This window comes from Mauremys mutica, chromosome 12, assembly GCF_020497125.1.
Source record: "Mauremys mutica isolate MM-2020 ecotype Southern chromosome 12, ASM2049712v1, whole genome shotgun sequence".
Taxonomy (NCBI): domain Eukaryota; kingdom Metazoa; phylum Chordata; order Testudines; family Geoemydidae; genus Mauremys; species Mauremys mutica.
The window spans coordinates 25,008,543-25,026,612 of record NC_059083.1 but is presented as its reverse complement, the minus strand read 5'-3'; the positions used below and the strand labels follow the sequence as shown (position 1 = coordinate 25,026,612).

Sequence of the window (18,070 nt, the reverse complement as noted above, 5' to 3'; positions counted from 1 at the left end):
AAGTACAATGCATCATATTATATAGACTTCTCCATATTAGCAAACGTCAGACACACCAACATCACATTGCTGCTGATTGGTTCTTTGTCTGATACACACGCTTTTCACATGCATGGCCCTTTGCTTACTGGTTTTCCATTTCCCATGCAATTCATCTGATTTATGGACTTGTTTATCACCTTGAAACCGATCCCAGCTAGGCCACCTGGCATCTGCCTCCCTCTGGCAGTTCCCTACTTTCTCACAACAACTTTATCTCATCCCTCTGTTCTTGATGTCCGCTGCCGTAACTTTCCACCAAGGCAGCATAGGGAAGATGCAACCCCACAGGAGGGGGGGGAGTTTTTTCTCTGAGCAGCTGAATCCTTTTCAAACCCAGCTCCCACCAGTGAACTATGGGACCTTCCTACAGCCCCGAAGCTGTTAAATGATCAGTGAGGTTTGATTCTAGGTGTTGCTGGATTCCCAAGAGCTGCAGGACAGTCTATGTGAGAGTGCTGCTTTCAGCTCGCAGAGGGGGAGTTACAAGCTGTGGCTGTTATTACTGATTGGATCACAATGTTTAATATTGTTGTTTGCATCCCAGCAGCCCCCAGATGGGATCTGACCTCGATTGTGGGGGGCCCTGCACAAACCCAGTGAGGGACAATCCCTGCCCTCTAACTGTCTAACAGTCTAACTGGACAAGACAGACAAAGGGTGGGAGGGGAAACTCAGGCATAGTGAGGAGAAGTGACTTGTCCAAGGTCACTTAGTGGGTCAGTGGCAGAGCTGGGTATAACCCCCCACTTTTCCAAGTGGAAATACAGTGTTCTATCCACTAGTCTACGCTGCCTCCCCCTGCCCACCCCCAGCAGCACTGAGCAGTGATGAAGTGTGGCCATTAGGAGGAAAAGATGCCTTGATAAAGGTCCCAGGCCCTGCAGGGCGATGATGTTTCCCACTGGGATTCTGAACTCCTGTGCTGCTCCACGAGGGGTTAAACTCAGATGCTGCCGGCCTGCACTAGAGGAGATCACTGGGCTAAACACCTTATGGACTCCAAGCACCTCGAGTCCGCACACAAAAGGGCTCCAGACAGCTCAGGTCCATGCCAAGTACCACTGGGATTACACTGGATTGTAGCAAAACTAACCCCAGGCTGGAGCTGACCGGTGCCAGTCTGACCTGCTCTGTTGTGTACGTGGGCAAGGACCAGCCAGAGCTGTTTTGTTAGTTCCACCAGGCAGCCTTTTGTAATCTCCCAGAATGCACTGCTTCCAGGATCTTTACCAGGCAGTGTGACTGTGGGGTACGTGCCCAGGGGCCATTGCCACGGAGAGGGGTTAGGACAGCACTGGGGCAAACCCCAACCCATTCTTTATACAAATCTGCATCATGTCTAATTAGGGTGGCCACTGAGTCATCCCCAGAACACAGATGTAGCCCTGAGGATTAATCTGTTGGTCTGTATAAAATGTCTTTTTGATAAAGTGTGTAGGCTGCATAGATTAATAGGAATTTGCAATAGTTGTAACGCAAGATACCTAGAACCTTTGAGGCCAGACATCCTGGCCTATTTCCTCTGTGACGCTGAAAGCAACCTTTAAGACCCTTACTCAGAAAAGTAATAATAGGAGACAAATCTACGCACAATGTCTAGGGACTTTTTGAATGTTTGCTAACCTTTCACCTAGTTAGGGTAAAAAGGAGGGTATTTTTGACCACAAATGTAACACATACCCCCGCAAGTTACTATATAGCTGTCATTAGTACGCACACAAAAGGTCAGCCAATGAAAACAGGTACCCTCACCTTTCCATGGGGGAAAGACAAATTTGGGCATAGAGGAAGGATTTCTCCCTATAAAAAGGGTAGCAATCCTCCATTAGGGCAGGCGATACATCTCTCTGTTTCCTTGTCGTCTCAACCTGCTTCGAAGCCTTTTCTCCTATGAAAGCTGTTAATACTAAGTCGTAGTATTGATTCTTCTCAAAGTTGTGAGTATGAACATATTCTCATTTCTGCTAGAGCATTTAGGTTAAAGAAAAGAGGGTTTTACTCATAACCAGTTTCTTTGTAACTTCCTCTAGCAGAGGTGTGAAATTTACTCTAGCGCTTATTTGCTGCAGAGTACATTTAGAACTGTATAATATCATATCATATCTCTTAAAGAACTGTGATATTTTGTAACTTTGTAATCTCATACTGCTTTTAACATTTTACATTTACTTCTTGTTTTGTTGATTTTAAATAAAAGGTCTTGTTTGACTAAACTCTGTCTCTGTCCTAATTCCTGTAATACACCCCAATCTCCTTGTATTAAATTCTGTGAAGCCTGATTCAAGACGAACTTTATCTTCTGATCACACATATTGGCGAGCCATACCCAAATTATTAATATCTATTAATTATTACTAACATTACTAATTAATTAGAAAATTAATTATTACATACAACCAAATTAAGTGGATAAATTCCACTGTCCCTACTAACCCTCCCCAAATCAGGCAACACAGAACATCCCCACGCCTGCCTGCATGGGCACTCCCCCAACTGTATCAGTCGGCCTGCGTGGGCCCCACCGCTACCTTTGTTAGCATGTCCCCACCAGCATCATTCTGCATGGAAGTGCCACCCTCCATTCCTGCCCCCACCCTCAAAGATGTCCTCCTGCATCCTCAATTTCCTCCTGTCCCTTTTTCACTGGACAAAGCCACCTCCAGGGACCTGGTGGCTTCTGGGATTTGTATCACTTTGTTCATTAAACCTTCTCAAACACAAGTTTATTGATTCACCCCCATGTGACTCCAGTGCCCTGTTATGCTCTGTACCACTAATCAATTCATAAACACCAATAAAGCTTGGTTGTAATTGAGATCTCACTCTAATTACTAAAATACCTGAACCTGATTTTGTATCAAGGTTTCATCTCCTTGGTGGTCCTGATGTCAAAGCAATTCACCAACAATCATCTTGAGTTTTGGGTGGAAAAACACCCAGCTCCACACCCCTCTCACCCATCTAAGTGAAACCTCTCAAATCCTTTCTGTTTCTTCAGGAAAAAATCCAGGCCGATTTGAAGACTCTGAAGAAAGAGTGAGAAAAGCTGCTGGGATTTAAAATAACTGGAGAGGGAAAATGCCGGGAGTATCTGGTAGGTGCCTGTTATTAATTGGCAGGGAGTGGCAGTGGGAGGTCTGTTTGGAGGCAGACTCCTGTGTGGCCTTGGTGAATGTGGGCTTGTGTGTGTTTCTCCATGATCATGGATTGCTGGGTTAGATTCATGTGTAGACAAGCCCTAAGCTTTCATTTCAGCTGATGAATTAATGTCTAGCCCTTGTGGCTTTCAGAAAAATCCCCCAAATGAACTGAATGTCCCCATGAAGTGCTGTCCCCTGTGTCTGGTCATTTTGTGCATTTTTTAAATGTTTGTTTCTTTTAACTCCCCTGGTGTCTCTGTCAGTGTAGTGCTGAGTCCTGCCTCCTGCTCTGGGTCTGAATTCACAGAGACCATGAATAAGAATACACTGACCATAACAACATGGAAACATCCCTTTCAGAGGGATACAGGGGCCAAAAGGGAAGGTGTGAGAGTCCTCAGTCTAGTACACACAGGCATAGGCGCAGACTTCGCCTGTAGCTGGGGGGTGCTCGATCCCCCACTCTGCCCCCAGTCTGTTATACCAGTAAAATAAAAACTAGCAGAATTTTATTAAAGGGGATATGGCAAAATGCCACGTTTATTGTTAATACAAAAAGAATCATAGTAAGTAGTCAGTTATAGCTATAACATTCCATTCAATTTCACATTCATTCATACACACACAGGTTCTGCAAGGTTGTTATCATAGTTATAAGCCTTAGAGTTGCTTGTGCCAAGCCACTAGCCAGGTGGCCTGGACACAAGGATGGAGCCAAGTCTTGTCAGATTCACATCTGATGCTCCTGGAGGGTGGTTGCAGAACCAGACTCCAAGTTCTTAGTCCGCAGAGTCTGTCTTTATAGGAATTCATCCTCATTCAAATCTATAAGGTTTGCTTTGTCATGTTTGAAGTGATAATCAATCACTGTTCTCACGGTTGAAATGATAGTCCGTCATGAAGATGGCACAGCAGTGATGGCTTGTTGTTATCTTGTTCTTCAGTTTTTCGGCACCTCTGTCCTTGGGGTAGTTGTGGGTGGATTCTGGTTTGCCCTATGGGGTCATCCAGTTATCTCCATCCTGCGCATTCTTAGGCCAAGTGTTCCTGGGTAGTTGTTATTTATTAGGCTGGCACTTCAACCTTTTATTACTCATTCAAACATACATTTACAATCACACCCTATTTCACTTAACATAACTATTCTCAAATCGTTGGAGCATGACAGACTCCAATGAATCTATCCATGTGTCACAGGGTCTGCACAGGTTCCCTCCCTCTCATCCCTGTGCTCTGTGCTTAGGCTGGTCAAAGAAAAGGGTCCCAACACCTCTTTCAGGTGTTTCACCCGTCTCTCTCTTTATTTACAGTGCTTAGTGCAATCCCAATTTGTCCAACACCGATCCTCACACTGACCCTTCCCTGAGTCTTCTCACCCTTGAGGCTTCCTGCAGCCTGTAGAGACAACTGCAGTCCCCCTCTCCTCTCCCCTGGCTAACCTCCTTTCTAAGACTTTCCTTGGGCTTATATCTCCTCCCAGTCACCAGCCCAGCTGTTTCCGCTTGACTCAGCTGATTCCCCTGAGCCTGCCCTCATTAGGGCCTGCAGCTGAGCTCCTTGCTGAGTGTCTGGGCTTCCGCACCCAGCCACTCTGCCGGGAAGTGGGGTTGGGGGGGAGCCACCCCTTTGGCAGGGCATCCAAGGGGTTTATACCTCTGCCCTGCCACACATCTCCCCGCTTTAATGAGCCACCAGGCTCCACCAGACCCTATACCTTCTTGGCCGGACATATCGTCCCTTTGGCGGGAGTTCCTGTGCCCCTGCTGTGGGTTGCAGCAGGTCTCCCCCATATGTCTGTTTGCCCAACAGAGTGCACACCCCTGTTCTGGCCATGGCTGGTTGCCCCCCCGCCGCCTCTCTGGGCCGTCCCTCTGACCCAGCGGGGTGCCTAGGTACCCCAAGTCTGGGTTCGGCTCCACGGCCTCATGGCCCTTGCCTCCATCAGGTTCCCGAGGGCCACACTCTTGGCACTCCTGCCCGGAGGGTCCTTTGTTGCCGCATAACCAACATTCTTTGAGTTGGTCTACTTGTTGTCTAGGAGTTTCTACTTCATTCCCCCTACTTTTCCCCGGCATCGTGAGGGGGGTTCTTGCTACCTTAGGGGGTTCCACTGTTCCCTCCCCTCTTCTCACTTCTTTAATTGGGTTCCCCATGCCCCCTTCCTCAGGATCCCCCTCCCGACTTTGTGCCTCACCAGTAGGGGGTTCCCAATCGCTTCCCAGCAGGACCGGGTAGGGCAAGTTCTCTATTACCCCTACCTGCTACCACCGGAAGCGTCCCTGGACCTCCATAGGTACCCGGGCCATCCGGTAGCTCCTGGTGTCACCATGCACACAACGAAGGGCCACCTTTTCCCCTGGAATCATCCAGCATTCTTTCGCTAGATCCTTCCGAACCAGTGAGCAGGTGGTGGCAGAGTCCACCACCCCCGTCCGGGGCTTCCTCCCCAGCACGGTGGTCAGGGGCTGTTTCCCTGATCCCTTCTGCCCCCCAGTCCACCCACAAATGTCAGACGGTCCACACTCGATTTGCGGACAGTCCTGCTTTTTATGACCTGGGCGCCCACACTGCCAACAGGTCAATTCGCGGCTGCGGGTGGGCCCCGGGTCCAACCCCTTCTTGGGTGTAGAGTCAGCTGGGCTCCTTACAGGTCTGGCTCCCTTACCAGGCTTCACCGCCTGCCTGGGCCCCTCTGCCTCTATATACTCTTCCATCAGCCGGACCGCATCGCCCATGTGGGCTGGCCAGTGTTTTCCGACCCAAACATGCACCGGGTCCGGGAGCCCCAGGAGGAATTGCTCTAGGATCACTTGGTCCATGATCTCCTCCACTGTCTGGGCGGTGGGCCTTAGCCACCTAATGGCCCAGTCCGTCAGCATCTGGGTGAATGCCCTGGACCTCAGGCCCTCGGTCCAACGGGTGGTATGAAACCGCTGACGGTACCTCTCTGTTGAGAGCCCGACCCTATCTAGGATAGTGGCCTTTACTGCCTCGTAGTCCCAGGTTTGGGCCTCACTCAAAGCCATAAACGCCGCTTGGGCTTCCCCTCCCTGGTATGGGGCCAGTCGCAGGGCCCACGTCGAACTCAGCCATCCAGCTGCTATAGCCACCCATTCGAACATCCCCAGAAAGGCGTCTGGGTCGTCCATGGGGCCCATCTGACAGAGCCCCCCAACCTGGTGTCCTGGTTCCATCCCCGGATGCCGGACTTACCACGTGTTGAAGGATCTGTTGCTGGGCTGCTGACTGCTCCTGGAGAGCCCGCTGTTGGTCTCTTTGCCACATCATCAGAGCTTGCCTTTCGGTCTGGTGTGACTGCTGCATCACTTGCACTGTATAGACCAGCCACTTTAGGGTCTCCTCCATGCTGGCAGCCACAAAGAGCGGTGGCTAGGAGAAATCCCAGACCAGCCCACAGTGTCACAGGGTCTGCAAAGGTTTCCTCCCTCTCATCCCTATGCTCTGTGCTTAGGCTGGTCAAAGAAAAGGGTCCCAACACCTCTTTCAGGTGTTTCAACCCGTCTCTCTTTATTTACAGTGCTTAGTGCAATCCCAATTCATCCAACACCGATCCCCACACTGACCCTTCCCTGGGTCTTCTCGCCCTTGAGGCTCCCTGCAGCCAGTAGAGACAGAGCTGCAGTCCCCCTCTCTTCTCCCCGGCTAACCTCCTGTCTAAGCCTTTCCTTGGGCTTATATCTCCTCCCAGTCACCAGCCCAGCTGGTTCCACTTGACTCAGCTGATTCCCCTGAGCCTGCCCTCCTTAGGGCCTGCAGCTGAGCTCCTTGCTGAGTGTCTGGGCTCATGGGCACCAACTTTCTCCGGTGCCGGTGGGTGCCCATGATCCCAGCCCCTGGCCTCGGCCCGAATCCACCCCATCCCTGCCCCTGGCCCCGCCCCCATTCCAACCCCATCCCCAAAGTCCCCACCCTAACTCCGCCCCCTCCCTGCCCCTATTGGATCCCTTCCCCCAAATCCCCACCCTGGCCCCACCTCTTCCCACTGCGCGCCGCGTTCCCCTTCATCCCCCTCCCTCCCTGCCCTGCAAATCAGCTGTTTCATGGCGCAAGTGCTGGGATGGGGGGGGAGAAGCAGGACGCGGCAACATGCTTGCGAAGGAGGCGGAGGCGAGCTGGAGCAGGGGGGCAGGGTCACGGGGAGCTGCCCATGGGTGCTGAGCACCCACCAATATTTTTCCATGGGTGCTCCAGCCCCAGAGCACCCATGGAGTCAGTGCCTATGTCTGGGCTCCCACACCCAGCCACTCTGCCGGGAAGCCAGGGGGAAGCCACGTCTTTGGCAGGGCATCCAAGGGGTTTATACCTCTGCCCTGCCACACCATGCCACTTGTCACACATGAAAAGAAAACAAGCAAGATAGGAATGTAAGAGTGGAGGAAAAACAAATCTGGTTCCTGAGTTTAGAAAAAAACATTTGTAACATGTTGGTATCTTATCACTGTTAGGACAAACTCTTGGTCTCTGAATGTTTTTTTACAATTAGCACAGACCTTGCAAACTGGCCGGCCTGTTTCAATTAGGACAAACTCAGCAGGTTGAGAGAGCAGGCGGAGAGACATATTGCTTGCTAATGGTCAGGCCAAATCCGGGGTTTGTTCTGGAATCATTACATTTTCCACAACATAAGTGTATTTATTATTATGTTTAATCCAACAGGCCTTGCTCCCGTTCCACTTCTTTCCCCAAGACTCTGCCCCTGCCTGCCCAGCCTCTTCCTGCCCCTGCTCCACCATCGCCCTGTCCACATTCTATCCCTTCCCACAAGTCCTTGCCCCAGCCCCACCTTGCCACATTCCTGCTCTTTCCCCTGCCCCCTGGAGCATCCCAAACACCACAAAACAGCTGTTTCAGGGGAGGTGGGAAGCACTGGGAGGGAGTGGGAGGAGCTGGTTGGTGGGGGTGAAGGGGGCAGAGGGGGAACTTGGCTCCTGGTGGGTGCTGAGCATCTGCTAATTTTCCCCTGTGGGTGCTCCAGCCCCAGAGCACCCACAGTGTCAGCACCAATGCACACAGGGTATAGTCAGTTGTCAGAAATGTTCAAAGAAATTCTCTCTGTTGCACACTTGCCTCTCCATAAAAGGACCCCGGGCTCCATCCATGTCCCTGACCAGCCCTTGCCCTATTTTCATACAGAAACAAACACAAACCGAGAGGCAGAAGATTGTGACTGAATTTCAGCAACTGCAGCAGTTCCTGGAGGAACAAGAGCGACTCCTGCTGGCCCAGCTGGAGAAGCTGGATGAGGAGATTGTGAGGATCCAGAATGAAAATGTCAGTAAACTCTCCGAGCAGATTTCCCGTCTCAGTGAGCTGATCAGTGAGCTGGAAGGGAAGTGTCAGAAGCCAGCGAGTGAATTCCTGCAGGTGAGACTGAGTGAAAAACATTAGCACTGGGGCATAGTGGCCAGGGCAGGGCCTTCCTCCCCCATATTTCCTAAATCCCTTCCCTGGCATCCCCTGTGTGTGTCAGAGGGGACTGAGATTGTTTTTTCTCTCTCTCCTGTAGGATGTCAGAACCACCTTGAGCAGGTACATGTCTCTCTCTCACTCCCCCTCATACTTCACAATGCTGGGAAGGAGCTTGGTGGTGATGTTAGTACCACATCTCCTCAGGGCTCTACAGCAAAATGTGTGGGGAAGGTCACATGTTGGATATAAATCTCTCTGATCAACTTCATCCTGAGGTCCTCACACTTGCACAGAAGACTCTGGAATTCTCCATTCAGTGGGAAAGCCTGACCTCCATTATTTCCTAGAGATGTCGCCTCCCTGGGGGACTGGCTGCCTCCGGATTGTGGGGATGGAATATGGGCCTGTCACTGCTGGGGCCCTGGTCACCATTCAGCCCAGGGCAGCAGCGATCAAGAGTCTTCCCCACCTGAGGGCTGTTTGGAGACCTGTGTGGAATGAGCTGGGGATGGGAGAGTTGGTGTCTCAGTCTAGTTCCTAGAGGGCAGATTTCTACAGCACTTCACCTGGGAACTTCCTGACCCTCAGACCATGGAGGCCAAGGAGTGAATTGGCCATGGAGACTCAATTCCTCCTGTATCCCCAGAGCTGATCTCTTCAGGCCAGTGTTGAAGTATATTAATGGTCCTTTGAGGGGAACATTTCATGGCCATAGGTTGTGTTGCACCTGTTCTGAGGCTGGGAGAAGTCAAGGAATTCTAACTCCAGGCCCATTACAGCAGCGACTCACTAGCCAGAATTTATAACGAGTCACTAAATGGCATATAATCACATGAAATTGTTTCTCTCCAGGTGTGAGAAGGGGAAGTTCCAGCAGCCAGAGGAGATTTATCCTGAATTGGAAAAGCGAGTCAGTGATTTCTTCCAGAAAACTACTGGGCTATCGGAGACTCTGGAGAAGTTCAAAGGTACCTAAAATGGATCTAGGAATGGAAAATGGGATGAGCCGCTGAGACTGTGGGAAGGGACTGGTGCTGGTCAATTCGTTCACATTTAGATGATGCTTCTATTTAATGTTGGGTGAGAATGCCAGACGCTTGGGGTCCAAACCAATCAGATGGATTAATTCAAACCTTTATTTCTACCAAAAGCCTTGCCATTACCATTACTGTAAAGTAAGAAATGCCTCAAAGACTTTAAGGCCAGAAGTGACTATCACACTCATCCAGTCTGACCTTCTGTACATTGCAGGCCACAGAATCTTGCCCACCCACTCCTGTAATTGACCCCTAATCTCTGGCTGAGTTACTGAAGTCCTCAAAACATGATTTAAAGACTTCAAGTGTAACAGGCTGAGCACTCACCGGTGCGGCACCTCCTGCTGGTCATCCTGGGAATTAGCTCTTCAGCTCTGGAGCACCCCCTGCTGGCCAGTGTCTCTCCTGCCTCAGGCCCCCTTGTCCCTCCTGGACCCCGGTGCTTCTTACTTTGAGGTTCTGCCCACAGCAGTACCCCCACACTCTGGGTCTCCCCTCCCAGGGAACCCCAACCCTCTATACCCACCTTGCCTCAGTGTCTCCCTGCAGCTCTAGTACCATCCCTGGCCCTTAGCAAGGCCTCAGCCTGGGAACTTACCAGGCCAGAGCTCCCCAGCACTGCTCTGTCTGAGGTACCCTGTGCTCCCAGGACCAGCTGTGGCCTAATTGGGTGTGGCCCCAGCTGTGGCTTCCTCCCCAATCAGCCGATCTAAGCTGCTTTTCACCTTTTTATCCCAGGAGCTGGGTAACTGCCCCACTACACAAGTGACAGAGAATCCACCATTGACACTAGTTTAAATCTGCAACTAACCTGTGCCCCACGCTGCAGAGGAAGGCAGAAAAAAAACACCCAGGCTCTCTGTCAATCTGACTTGGGGGGAAATTCCTTCTCGACCCCAGATATGCTGGTCAGTTGGATACTGAGCATTCTGGCAAGACCCAACAGCCAGACATGTGGCAAAGAACTCTCTATAGCTCAGAGCCCTCCCTGTCTACTGCCCCATCACCAGCCATGGGGCACATTTCTCAAAGGCGAATCCTGCCCGTCACTGTGCTCGGGTCCCATACGGCAGCTAGTCTGGGCCAAATGGGCTGGAGGGAAGGAGAAAGCCCCTCCCCCATGGTCAGGGATCCCTCCAGCACAGGAGCCTCTGGTGCCTCCTCCCCAGCAGCTGCAGGCACAAGGCATGTTCCTGAGAGGGCTGGGAGTGGGGTGGGGGTGGTGAGGGCAGGTGGAAGAGGGAGCAGGTGGACGAGGGATAGCGGGATGTGGGCAGTGTAAAGCTGGGCCTCTGACACTCTGCACGCTGGGCAAGACACACAGGGGCCATTGTCATAGGGATGTAGCTCTGGCTGCCTTCAGAACTTCCTCAGCCTGTGCCAAGGTCTGCACCAGCCCCTGCAGCCACTGAACAGCAGAGTCTCAAATGGCCCCTCCCTTCTCCTTTTCCTGATACGGGGGGAATCGGACCCATTGAGCCAACCCTCCCCCACCTCAACTTCCACATTTATAAAATGGTTTTATTATTATTTCTATTTCTGCCTATGGAGGATGAGGCCCCGTCGTGCTGCTCTCTGTAGAGACGCTGAGTAAACAGACCCAACAGCTCACAATTAGAGCCAGGATTTCACAAACTCTCAAGATCCAGTTAGTGTCAAAGGGACCCAAGTGGGTAAAGTTACTTTTATGCCAAAGTCTTTGCACGATCTGGGTCTAGGTTACGACAAAAGGCAGCAAGTGAATGAAACAAACAACTGGAGTCTGAAGGGTGGGAGGGGATGATGAGGGAAAAGTAAATCTTTCTTACAGATTGTCCTGGGATGGTTGTGAGGCTGCAAGGATGCTGGTTCCATTGCTGGGAGATGTAAAAATCAGAGAGGAAAGAGATGGTTTCAGATCTTTTTATATTAAATAAATGAGTGTGTTTCTGTGCCTCTGTCATAATTATAAAACCGTTTCAGAGTGGGGATGCTGTTATAAATATCAGAGGGGTAGCCATGTTAGTCTGGTTCTGTAGAAGCAGCAAAGAATTCTGTGGCACCTTATAGACTAACAAACGTTTTGCAGCATGAGCTTTCGTGGGTGAATACCCACTTCTTCAGATGCAAGCAGTGGCATCCGACTGAAGTGGGTATTCACCCACGAAAGCTCATGCTGCAAAACGTTTGTTAGTCTATAAGGTGCCACAGGATTCTTTGCTGCTGTTATAAATATGAAAATCTGAAATCTCACCTCTCTTCTCCTTTCTCCCTCCAGACACTCTGCTGTCTGAATTGAAGAGAAAAATCATTTTTCTTTCAATTGGAGAGGGGGAATCATTTAGAGCACACAGACAAGGTGAGTTTGCGGCTGAAGATTGTCTTTAAATTATGAGAAAATTCCAGAGAAAACGTCTTTATGAGATTGTAGCTAAAGTTGCCAACCAAACTGACAGCGACCATGACATTCATAGTCCTAAAAATAGCATATTAAATGGTAAGGAGATCCAAGGGCCGATGTCCGTGTCTCTCCCCCCCCCCCCCCCCCCACACACACACTTTTAAAAGTGGGAGGACCAGGACACTCTTCAACATGGGCATAATTTGGGGGAAGAGGACCATGTTGCCCCCCACACTGCAAGCCTTGGGCAGGCGTGGAGCATGGCAGGCAGTGTCTGTGCTTTGTGCAGGGCAGCTGAGCAGCTCCTCTCTGTGTAGTGCAGCCCCTGCCCGTGGCACCAACCTCTCCCTGGTGCTGGCCTCTCTCAGTGGCCCCCATCCTGCTCCTCTTTCCCCGAGGCCCTGCTCCCTAGCCAGGCCAGAACTGGGACACCATCCAGGGAGCCCAGACTCCACTGGGGAGCCCTGGACCCTCCACCTGCCCAGGGTGGTGCACCGCGGGGACATGGGCCGGGGGCTGTTCTCAGAACCCCAGACCTGTGTCCAGGGCAGGTGGAGTGTCAGGAGTTCTCCATAGCGGGCAAGTCTCCCAGCCTGGCCAGGGGGCAGGGCCTCAGTCAGGGCCACGGAGCAGGCAGAGACACAAAAAGAGTCCTGACACCACCCTTAGTGCTGAGTTCATGCCCATTCTGATGAACAGAAACACTCTTAACTGAGTCACACGCGAACAGAGCTCCCTGCCCCATCCCTCTGCTTCACCCCGGTGCAGGGGGTCCCCCATCGCTCTTCTCCAACATCCTGCCTTTCCTCTGGGCAGCGCTGGGCTCTCCCATTGGAGCTGCTCCCTGCTTCCTGGATTGGGGAGACGCTCTTCCTGTGAGACTGTCAGCTCCTCCTTTCTCTCTAGGCTGGGGATGGGGCTACCCCACCCAATGCCATCGCCTACTCTCTGGTGTTAAGTGGCTCTTCCCCATTGCTGCACCTTCCTCTCTGTTCCCTGGCCTGGGAGTGGAGGCTGCATTAGGGGAGGGAGTTTCCCTGGCGGGGCGGTAGGGAGGTGTTAAAGCTAGTGCCTGCCTCATCTGATCCCTCCTCAATAAAAGCTTCTAGCACCTTCCTGGCTGTGTCTCTGCTGCTGTGAATGGGGCAGCACCAGGAGCGGAATCTGGGAGCTGCTGAAGCATCTGTGATAAATGAGAAACTAATGAAGTGGGATTTGTTACAAAGTCTGAGGAGCTGCAGTGACATCTCTGCTCAGTCTAGCAGAGGCAGCTCCCTGGGATCCAGGCCTGTCCCAGCCAGAACAGGGCTGCAGGGGAGCGTGAGAAATGGTCCCAGCCTCCCCCAGGGCTGAGCTCTGCCCCTAACGCTCTGATTCTCTCTCTTCCCCCAGCGAATGTGACTCTGGATCCAGACACGGCTCATCCCCAACTCATCCTATCTGAGGATCAGAAAAGTGTGATACCGGGAGCCACACGGCAGGATCTGCCCAAGAACCCTGAGAGATTTGACACTGAGCCCTGTGTTCTGGGCTGTGAGGGATTCACCTCGGGGAGACATTGCTGGGAGGTGGAGATCGGGGGTTTGGGAGGCTGGGCTGTGGGGGTGGCCAGAGAGTTTGTGGGGAGGAAGGGAGAGATCAGCCGTAGCCCAGAGGGGGGGATCTGGGCTGTGGAGCGGAACTGGAGTCAGTTCCGGGCTCTCACCTCCCCTGCGACGCCCCTGCCCCTGAGCCGGGCCCCCAGCAGGATCCGGGTTTGTCTGGACTGTGACCGGGGGCAGGTGACATTTATCGATGCTGGTGACGAGGCCCCGATCTTCACTTTCCCGCCGGGCTCCGTCCCTGGGGAGAGAATCCGACCCTGGCTCCGGGTGTGGTGGGAATCCCGGCTCAGCCTGTGTCCCTGAGACACACAGCAGAGGGGAACCGGAAATCAGCCTCTCTAGCCTCATGGACCCCAGTCTCTATGATCTTGGAGGACTCTTATCTACCCAGCCCCTGGCTCCTCATTGCTATGGTCCCTGGAAGCTCCTCCCCCCTCCCTCTATTCAGCCCCAGGGATGGGAGGGGGAAGGGGAAGGAAGAACAACCCCTGGAGCTGCAGGAGGGGCAGAGGGGCCCTGAGGGGCAGAGGTGGGGGCTGGGCAGGGGACAGAACTAACAACTGGGCAGGGGACAGGCAGAGGTGGGGGTGGTGGGGACACAGCATGAATCAATCTGGTTTGGGAAGGTTGTGGTGAAGCAACAGCAGGGAGCGTTTTGTACAGATCTAAAACAACAAGGAGTACTTGTGGCACCTTAGAGACTAACAAATTTATTTGGGCATAAGCTTTCATGGGCTACAACCCACTTCATCAGATGCTTAGAATGGAACATATATTTCAAACTTTTAAGTCTGTTATTGAGTGTCCAGGGTGGTTGAAGTGTTCTCCGACTGTTTTTTTTAATGCTATAATTCTTGATGTCTGGTTTGTTTCCATTTATTCTTTTGTGTAGAGACTGTCCAGTTTGGCCAATGTACATGGCAGAGGGGCATTGCTGGCACATGATGGCATATATCACATTGGTAGATGTGCAGGTGAATGAGCCCCTGGTGGCGTGGCTGATGTGATTAGGTCCTATGATGGTGTCACTTGAATAGATATGTGGACAGAGTTGGCAACAGGGTTTGTTGCAGGGATTGGTTCCTGGGTTAGTGTTTTTATTGTGTGGTGTGTAGTTGCTGATGAGTATTTGCTTCAGGTTGTGGGGCTGTCTGTAAGAGAGCACTGGCCTGCCCCCCAAGGTCTGTGAGAGTGAGGGATCATCTTTCGGGATAGGTTGTAGATCTTTGAAGATGTGCTGGAGAGGTTTTAGTTGGGGGCTGAAGGTGACGGCTAGTGGCTGTAGACTGCATTTGCTCCACTCCCTCAGACAGAGAGAAATACCCGTTGCCAACTCTGTCCACATATCTATTCAAGTGACACCATCATAGGACCTAACCACATCAGCCACACCATCAGGGGCTTGTTCACCTGCACATCTACCATGTAGACTGGCCAAACCAGACAGTATCTACGCAAAAGTGGCAATTCTTCAACAAAAAAAACTTCAAAAACAGACTCCCACGAACAACTGCAGACCTGGAATTAATTTGCAAACTGGACACCGTCAAATTAGACCTCAATAAAGACTGGGAGTGGATGGGTCATTACAAGAACTAAGAAAAAACTAATTTCCCCATGCTAATTTGCCCCTACTGTTATGCACACCTTCTTGTTTGAAATGAGCCACCCTGATTACCATTACAAAAGTGATTTTTCATCCTGTTGATAATAGCCAACTTTAATTGATTTGTCTCAGCCTCCCACTGGGTAAGGCAACTCCCATCTTTTCATATAATGTGTTATATTTCTTCCTACTATATTTTCCACTCCATGCATCTGATGAAGTGGATTTTAGCCCATGAAAACCTACACCCAAATAAATTTGTTAGTCTATAAGGTGCCACACGGACTCCTCATTGTTTTTTCTGATACAGACTAACATGGTAGCCACTCTGAATCTTTGTATAGATCTGTGTCCTTAGCTCTCATTGGGGTCTCCCAGCCCAGGATCAGCATGAGGGGAAGGGATAAGATCAGGGAAAGAAGGGAGCAGCCGAGGGGGATGATCTGTGACAGGGAGGCGAGACACAGGGAAATAACATGAGGCTAGAACAATAATGAATAGAAAAGGACAGTAGGAAAGGGAAGGTGAGCAGGACAGAGATTTATTACATTACTGAAAGTGAGAACTGTAACTCATTAATTCCCTATATTAATCCCTGGCCACTGGTGCTATTTTAGCTCCATAAAGAAAACTGTTCTCAGTAGCTGGGGAATCTCCTTCCCATATGCTGTGGTTATTAGAGTTCCTTCTCTGCACATTTTACCTTCCTGCTTTCCACCTACTTACTGTAAATAAAATATTACAGATAATTTTTCTTGTTTGTTCCACTTTAATGTTGTTGTACTTAAAGTACTGCACAGAATCTTTTCGGGGGGATAAGGCAAAACACCACATTTATTAGTAATACATGTATTAATTAACGTATCATATGCATATGATATATATATTACACTCATGCACTCGCACACACGCACACTCCATCTTGTTGTTGTTACCAACTAGTTTCTCCCCTTAACTGCACTGGCCAGGTGAGTTAGATGGGGTGGAGCCGGGCTTCTGCTGATCCAGCTCGATGCTCCCATGTTGACAAGACGAGACCCGGGGTCCTGTGCAAGACACCTCATATTTATAGCAGCTTCCCTCTTATGCAAAACTGTACCAGATTCAAAATTCAAAATCTGTATCTGTGTCCATTGGTTCTTTGTGCTGCTTCCTTCTGGGTGTTGTCTCAATGCTTTCAAAAGAAGGTGCTTGCTTCTAACCCCCCAGGCTGTCGATATGTCTGCTCCACTTGACAAGTTTTATTGTCCTTGGGTCTGGCTTTCACCCCCTCTCCAAGGGTTGCAGCTGTCTGGAGGTGCTGCCTTCCACCCTTTATTCATTCACACCTCATTCATTCAACAGGGCAATTGATTAAGGGAGTGGGGGTGGGGAAGATCTTATTTTACTCCTAACAAAAAGACATTTCTTCTACTTTAACTATCCTTAGGGGCTATAATATTATACCAGGGCTTAACACAAAGTTTCTACATGAGGCTTTGATACAAAAGTTTCCATATACCAAGATTCATCAGTACAAGGTTTCTATATGAGGCTTTGATACAAAGTCTCATGAAAACAGAGGTCACACGTGGGTAGACACACTACAAGGTTATATGAAGAGGCACAATGTAAAGTCATATGAAAATTATCAGATTTATCCACATTGTCCCAGCTGCAGTTGTTGTGGGCAGAGTCATGGGATTTGCTTCCTGACTTTGTTGCGTCCCCCCAACCCACACAGGGAATACTGTGCCTAGGAGGAGAGTTTGGGTTTTACTGTGATGTGTCACGATCCAGCCTTTGCTCTTTCTCTGACCTGTACACACCAATGTGCATCAGGAATTTCTCAGCTGTGCTCTGCAGAGAGGTGACTGGTTGCACAGGGTGCGATCCATGCAGGGACTCGGGTGTTGTAATGCTGAGCGTCACAGGGCCTAGTTTTAGTATTTAGGCAGTTAGAAAATCACAAGAACAGACCTGTGACTGCAAAGCTGAGTCAGGGGCCTAAATTCCCTGGACAGTGCATGAGCATCACAGGCACCTTATAGTGCGATTCAGAAAACCACATCTCACTAGGCAGGGGGCCATCTAAGCTAGACAAGGGGAGATGCTGACAAGGGGAGGGCTGTCCTGAGCCCTTCCCCCTCACAGATAGGTGACTAAATCAGGGGTGCAGAGGGGTGTCTAGCCCCGCTTAACCACCCACAGACAGGAAGCCAGTGTCTGGCATTTCTTGCTGGAATGAGGTAGGCACCTGCATTGTTTTCGTGATGTCACCCACCTTATAACTTTTACCCTCTCTGTGGTTAGAGAATTCATCTGGCATGTGGGACAGCCAAGTTCAGTCCTCCCATCACACTGTCTAGAGTAGCTCACAAATGTGAGTACCAAGCTCGGGGCAAAGAGTTACAAACCAAGGCACAAACCCCACACTGGTTGTGAGTTCTGTATTTAGATTTCACTACCAGGTATCAAGTGTGAACCCCTCAATCAGTATAACAGCCTGAACGTGGAGTCACAGACCAGTCCCCTTGGGTACTCCTGTCTATCTGGCTGTTTTTCTGCCTCCTCTGCTGCATCTCCCTGCCCCTTCTGGTGGGGCTGCCACATTCCCAGCTGCAGAGTCAGGGAAGCTCCTGCACACAGTTTCTATGGTTAAAGCCACCAGCTGCGCTATCCTGGCCACAGAGAACGGTGGAAGACGTGGAACAGGAGACAGCCTCTCCCCAGACCAGAAAAAACCATGAATACAAACCTGCCCACCCCAAGGCAAAGGGAGCAGGAGGTGGCAGCACTTAAGGCAGAGCCTCTCCCTCATCCAGAAACAGGAAAGAGCCCCCCTCAGCCCA

The 18,070-nt window shown here is 50.7% G+C and overlaps 3 protein-coding genes across 3 annotated transcripts in view; all 3 read left to right on the top strand.

The window, feature by feature from the left end:
- LOC123344920 (tripartite motif-containing protein 15-like) overlaps positions 1-18,070 on the top strand; it is a 346,226-nt gene that overhangs the window by 219,430 nt on the left and 108,726 nt on the right. The window lies entirely within an intron of this gene.
- LOC123344939 (tripartite motif-containing protein 15-like) lies at positions 8,358-8,724 on the top strand (the record flags this gene model as incomplete). Its single annotated transcript, XM_044981447.1, has 2 exons — positions 8,358-8,567; positions 8,710-8,724. Coding segments are annotated over 2 exons (225 nt in total), but the record flags the coding sequence as incomplete, so codon positions are not given.
- LOC123344915 (butyrophilin subfamily 2 member A2-like) lies at positions 8,871-14,061 on the top strand. Its single transcript, XM_044981417.1, has 3 exons — positions 8,871-9,580; positions 11,907-11,987; positions 13,422-14,061. The coding sequence occupies exons 1-3, from the start codon at positions 9,430-9,432 to the stop codon at positions 13,934-13,936; spliced, it is 747 nt and encodes a 248-aa protein (XP_044837352.1). The 5' UTR covers positions 8,871-9,429; the 3' UTR covers positions 13,937-14,061.

What these genes read in the sequence shown, in the direction of transcription:
- LOC123344915 (XM_044981417.1), top strand. Translation starts at nt 9,430, where the DNA reads ATGGCATATAATCACATGAAATTGTTTCTCTCCAGGTGTGAGAAGGGG. An exon ending in GACTCTGGAGAAGTTCAAAG is followed by an intron (nt 9,581 to 11,906) that starts GTACCTAAAATG and finishes TTCTCCCTCCAG; the next exon opens with ACACTCTGCTGTCTGAATTG. An exon ending in ATTTAGAGCACACAGACAAG is followed by an intron (nt 11,988 to 13,421) that starts GTGAGTTTGCGG and finishes CTCTTCCCCCAG; the next exon opens with CGAATGTGACTCTGGATCCA.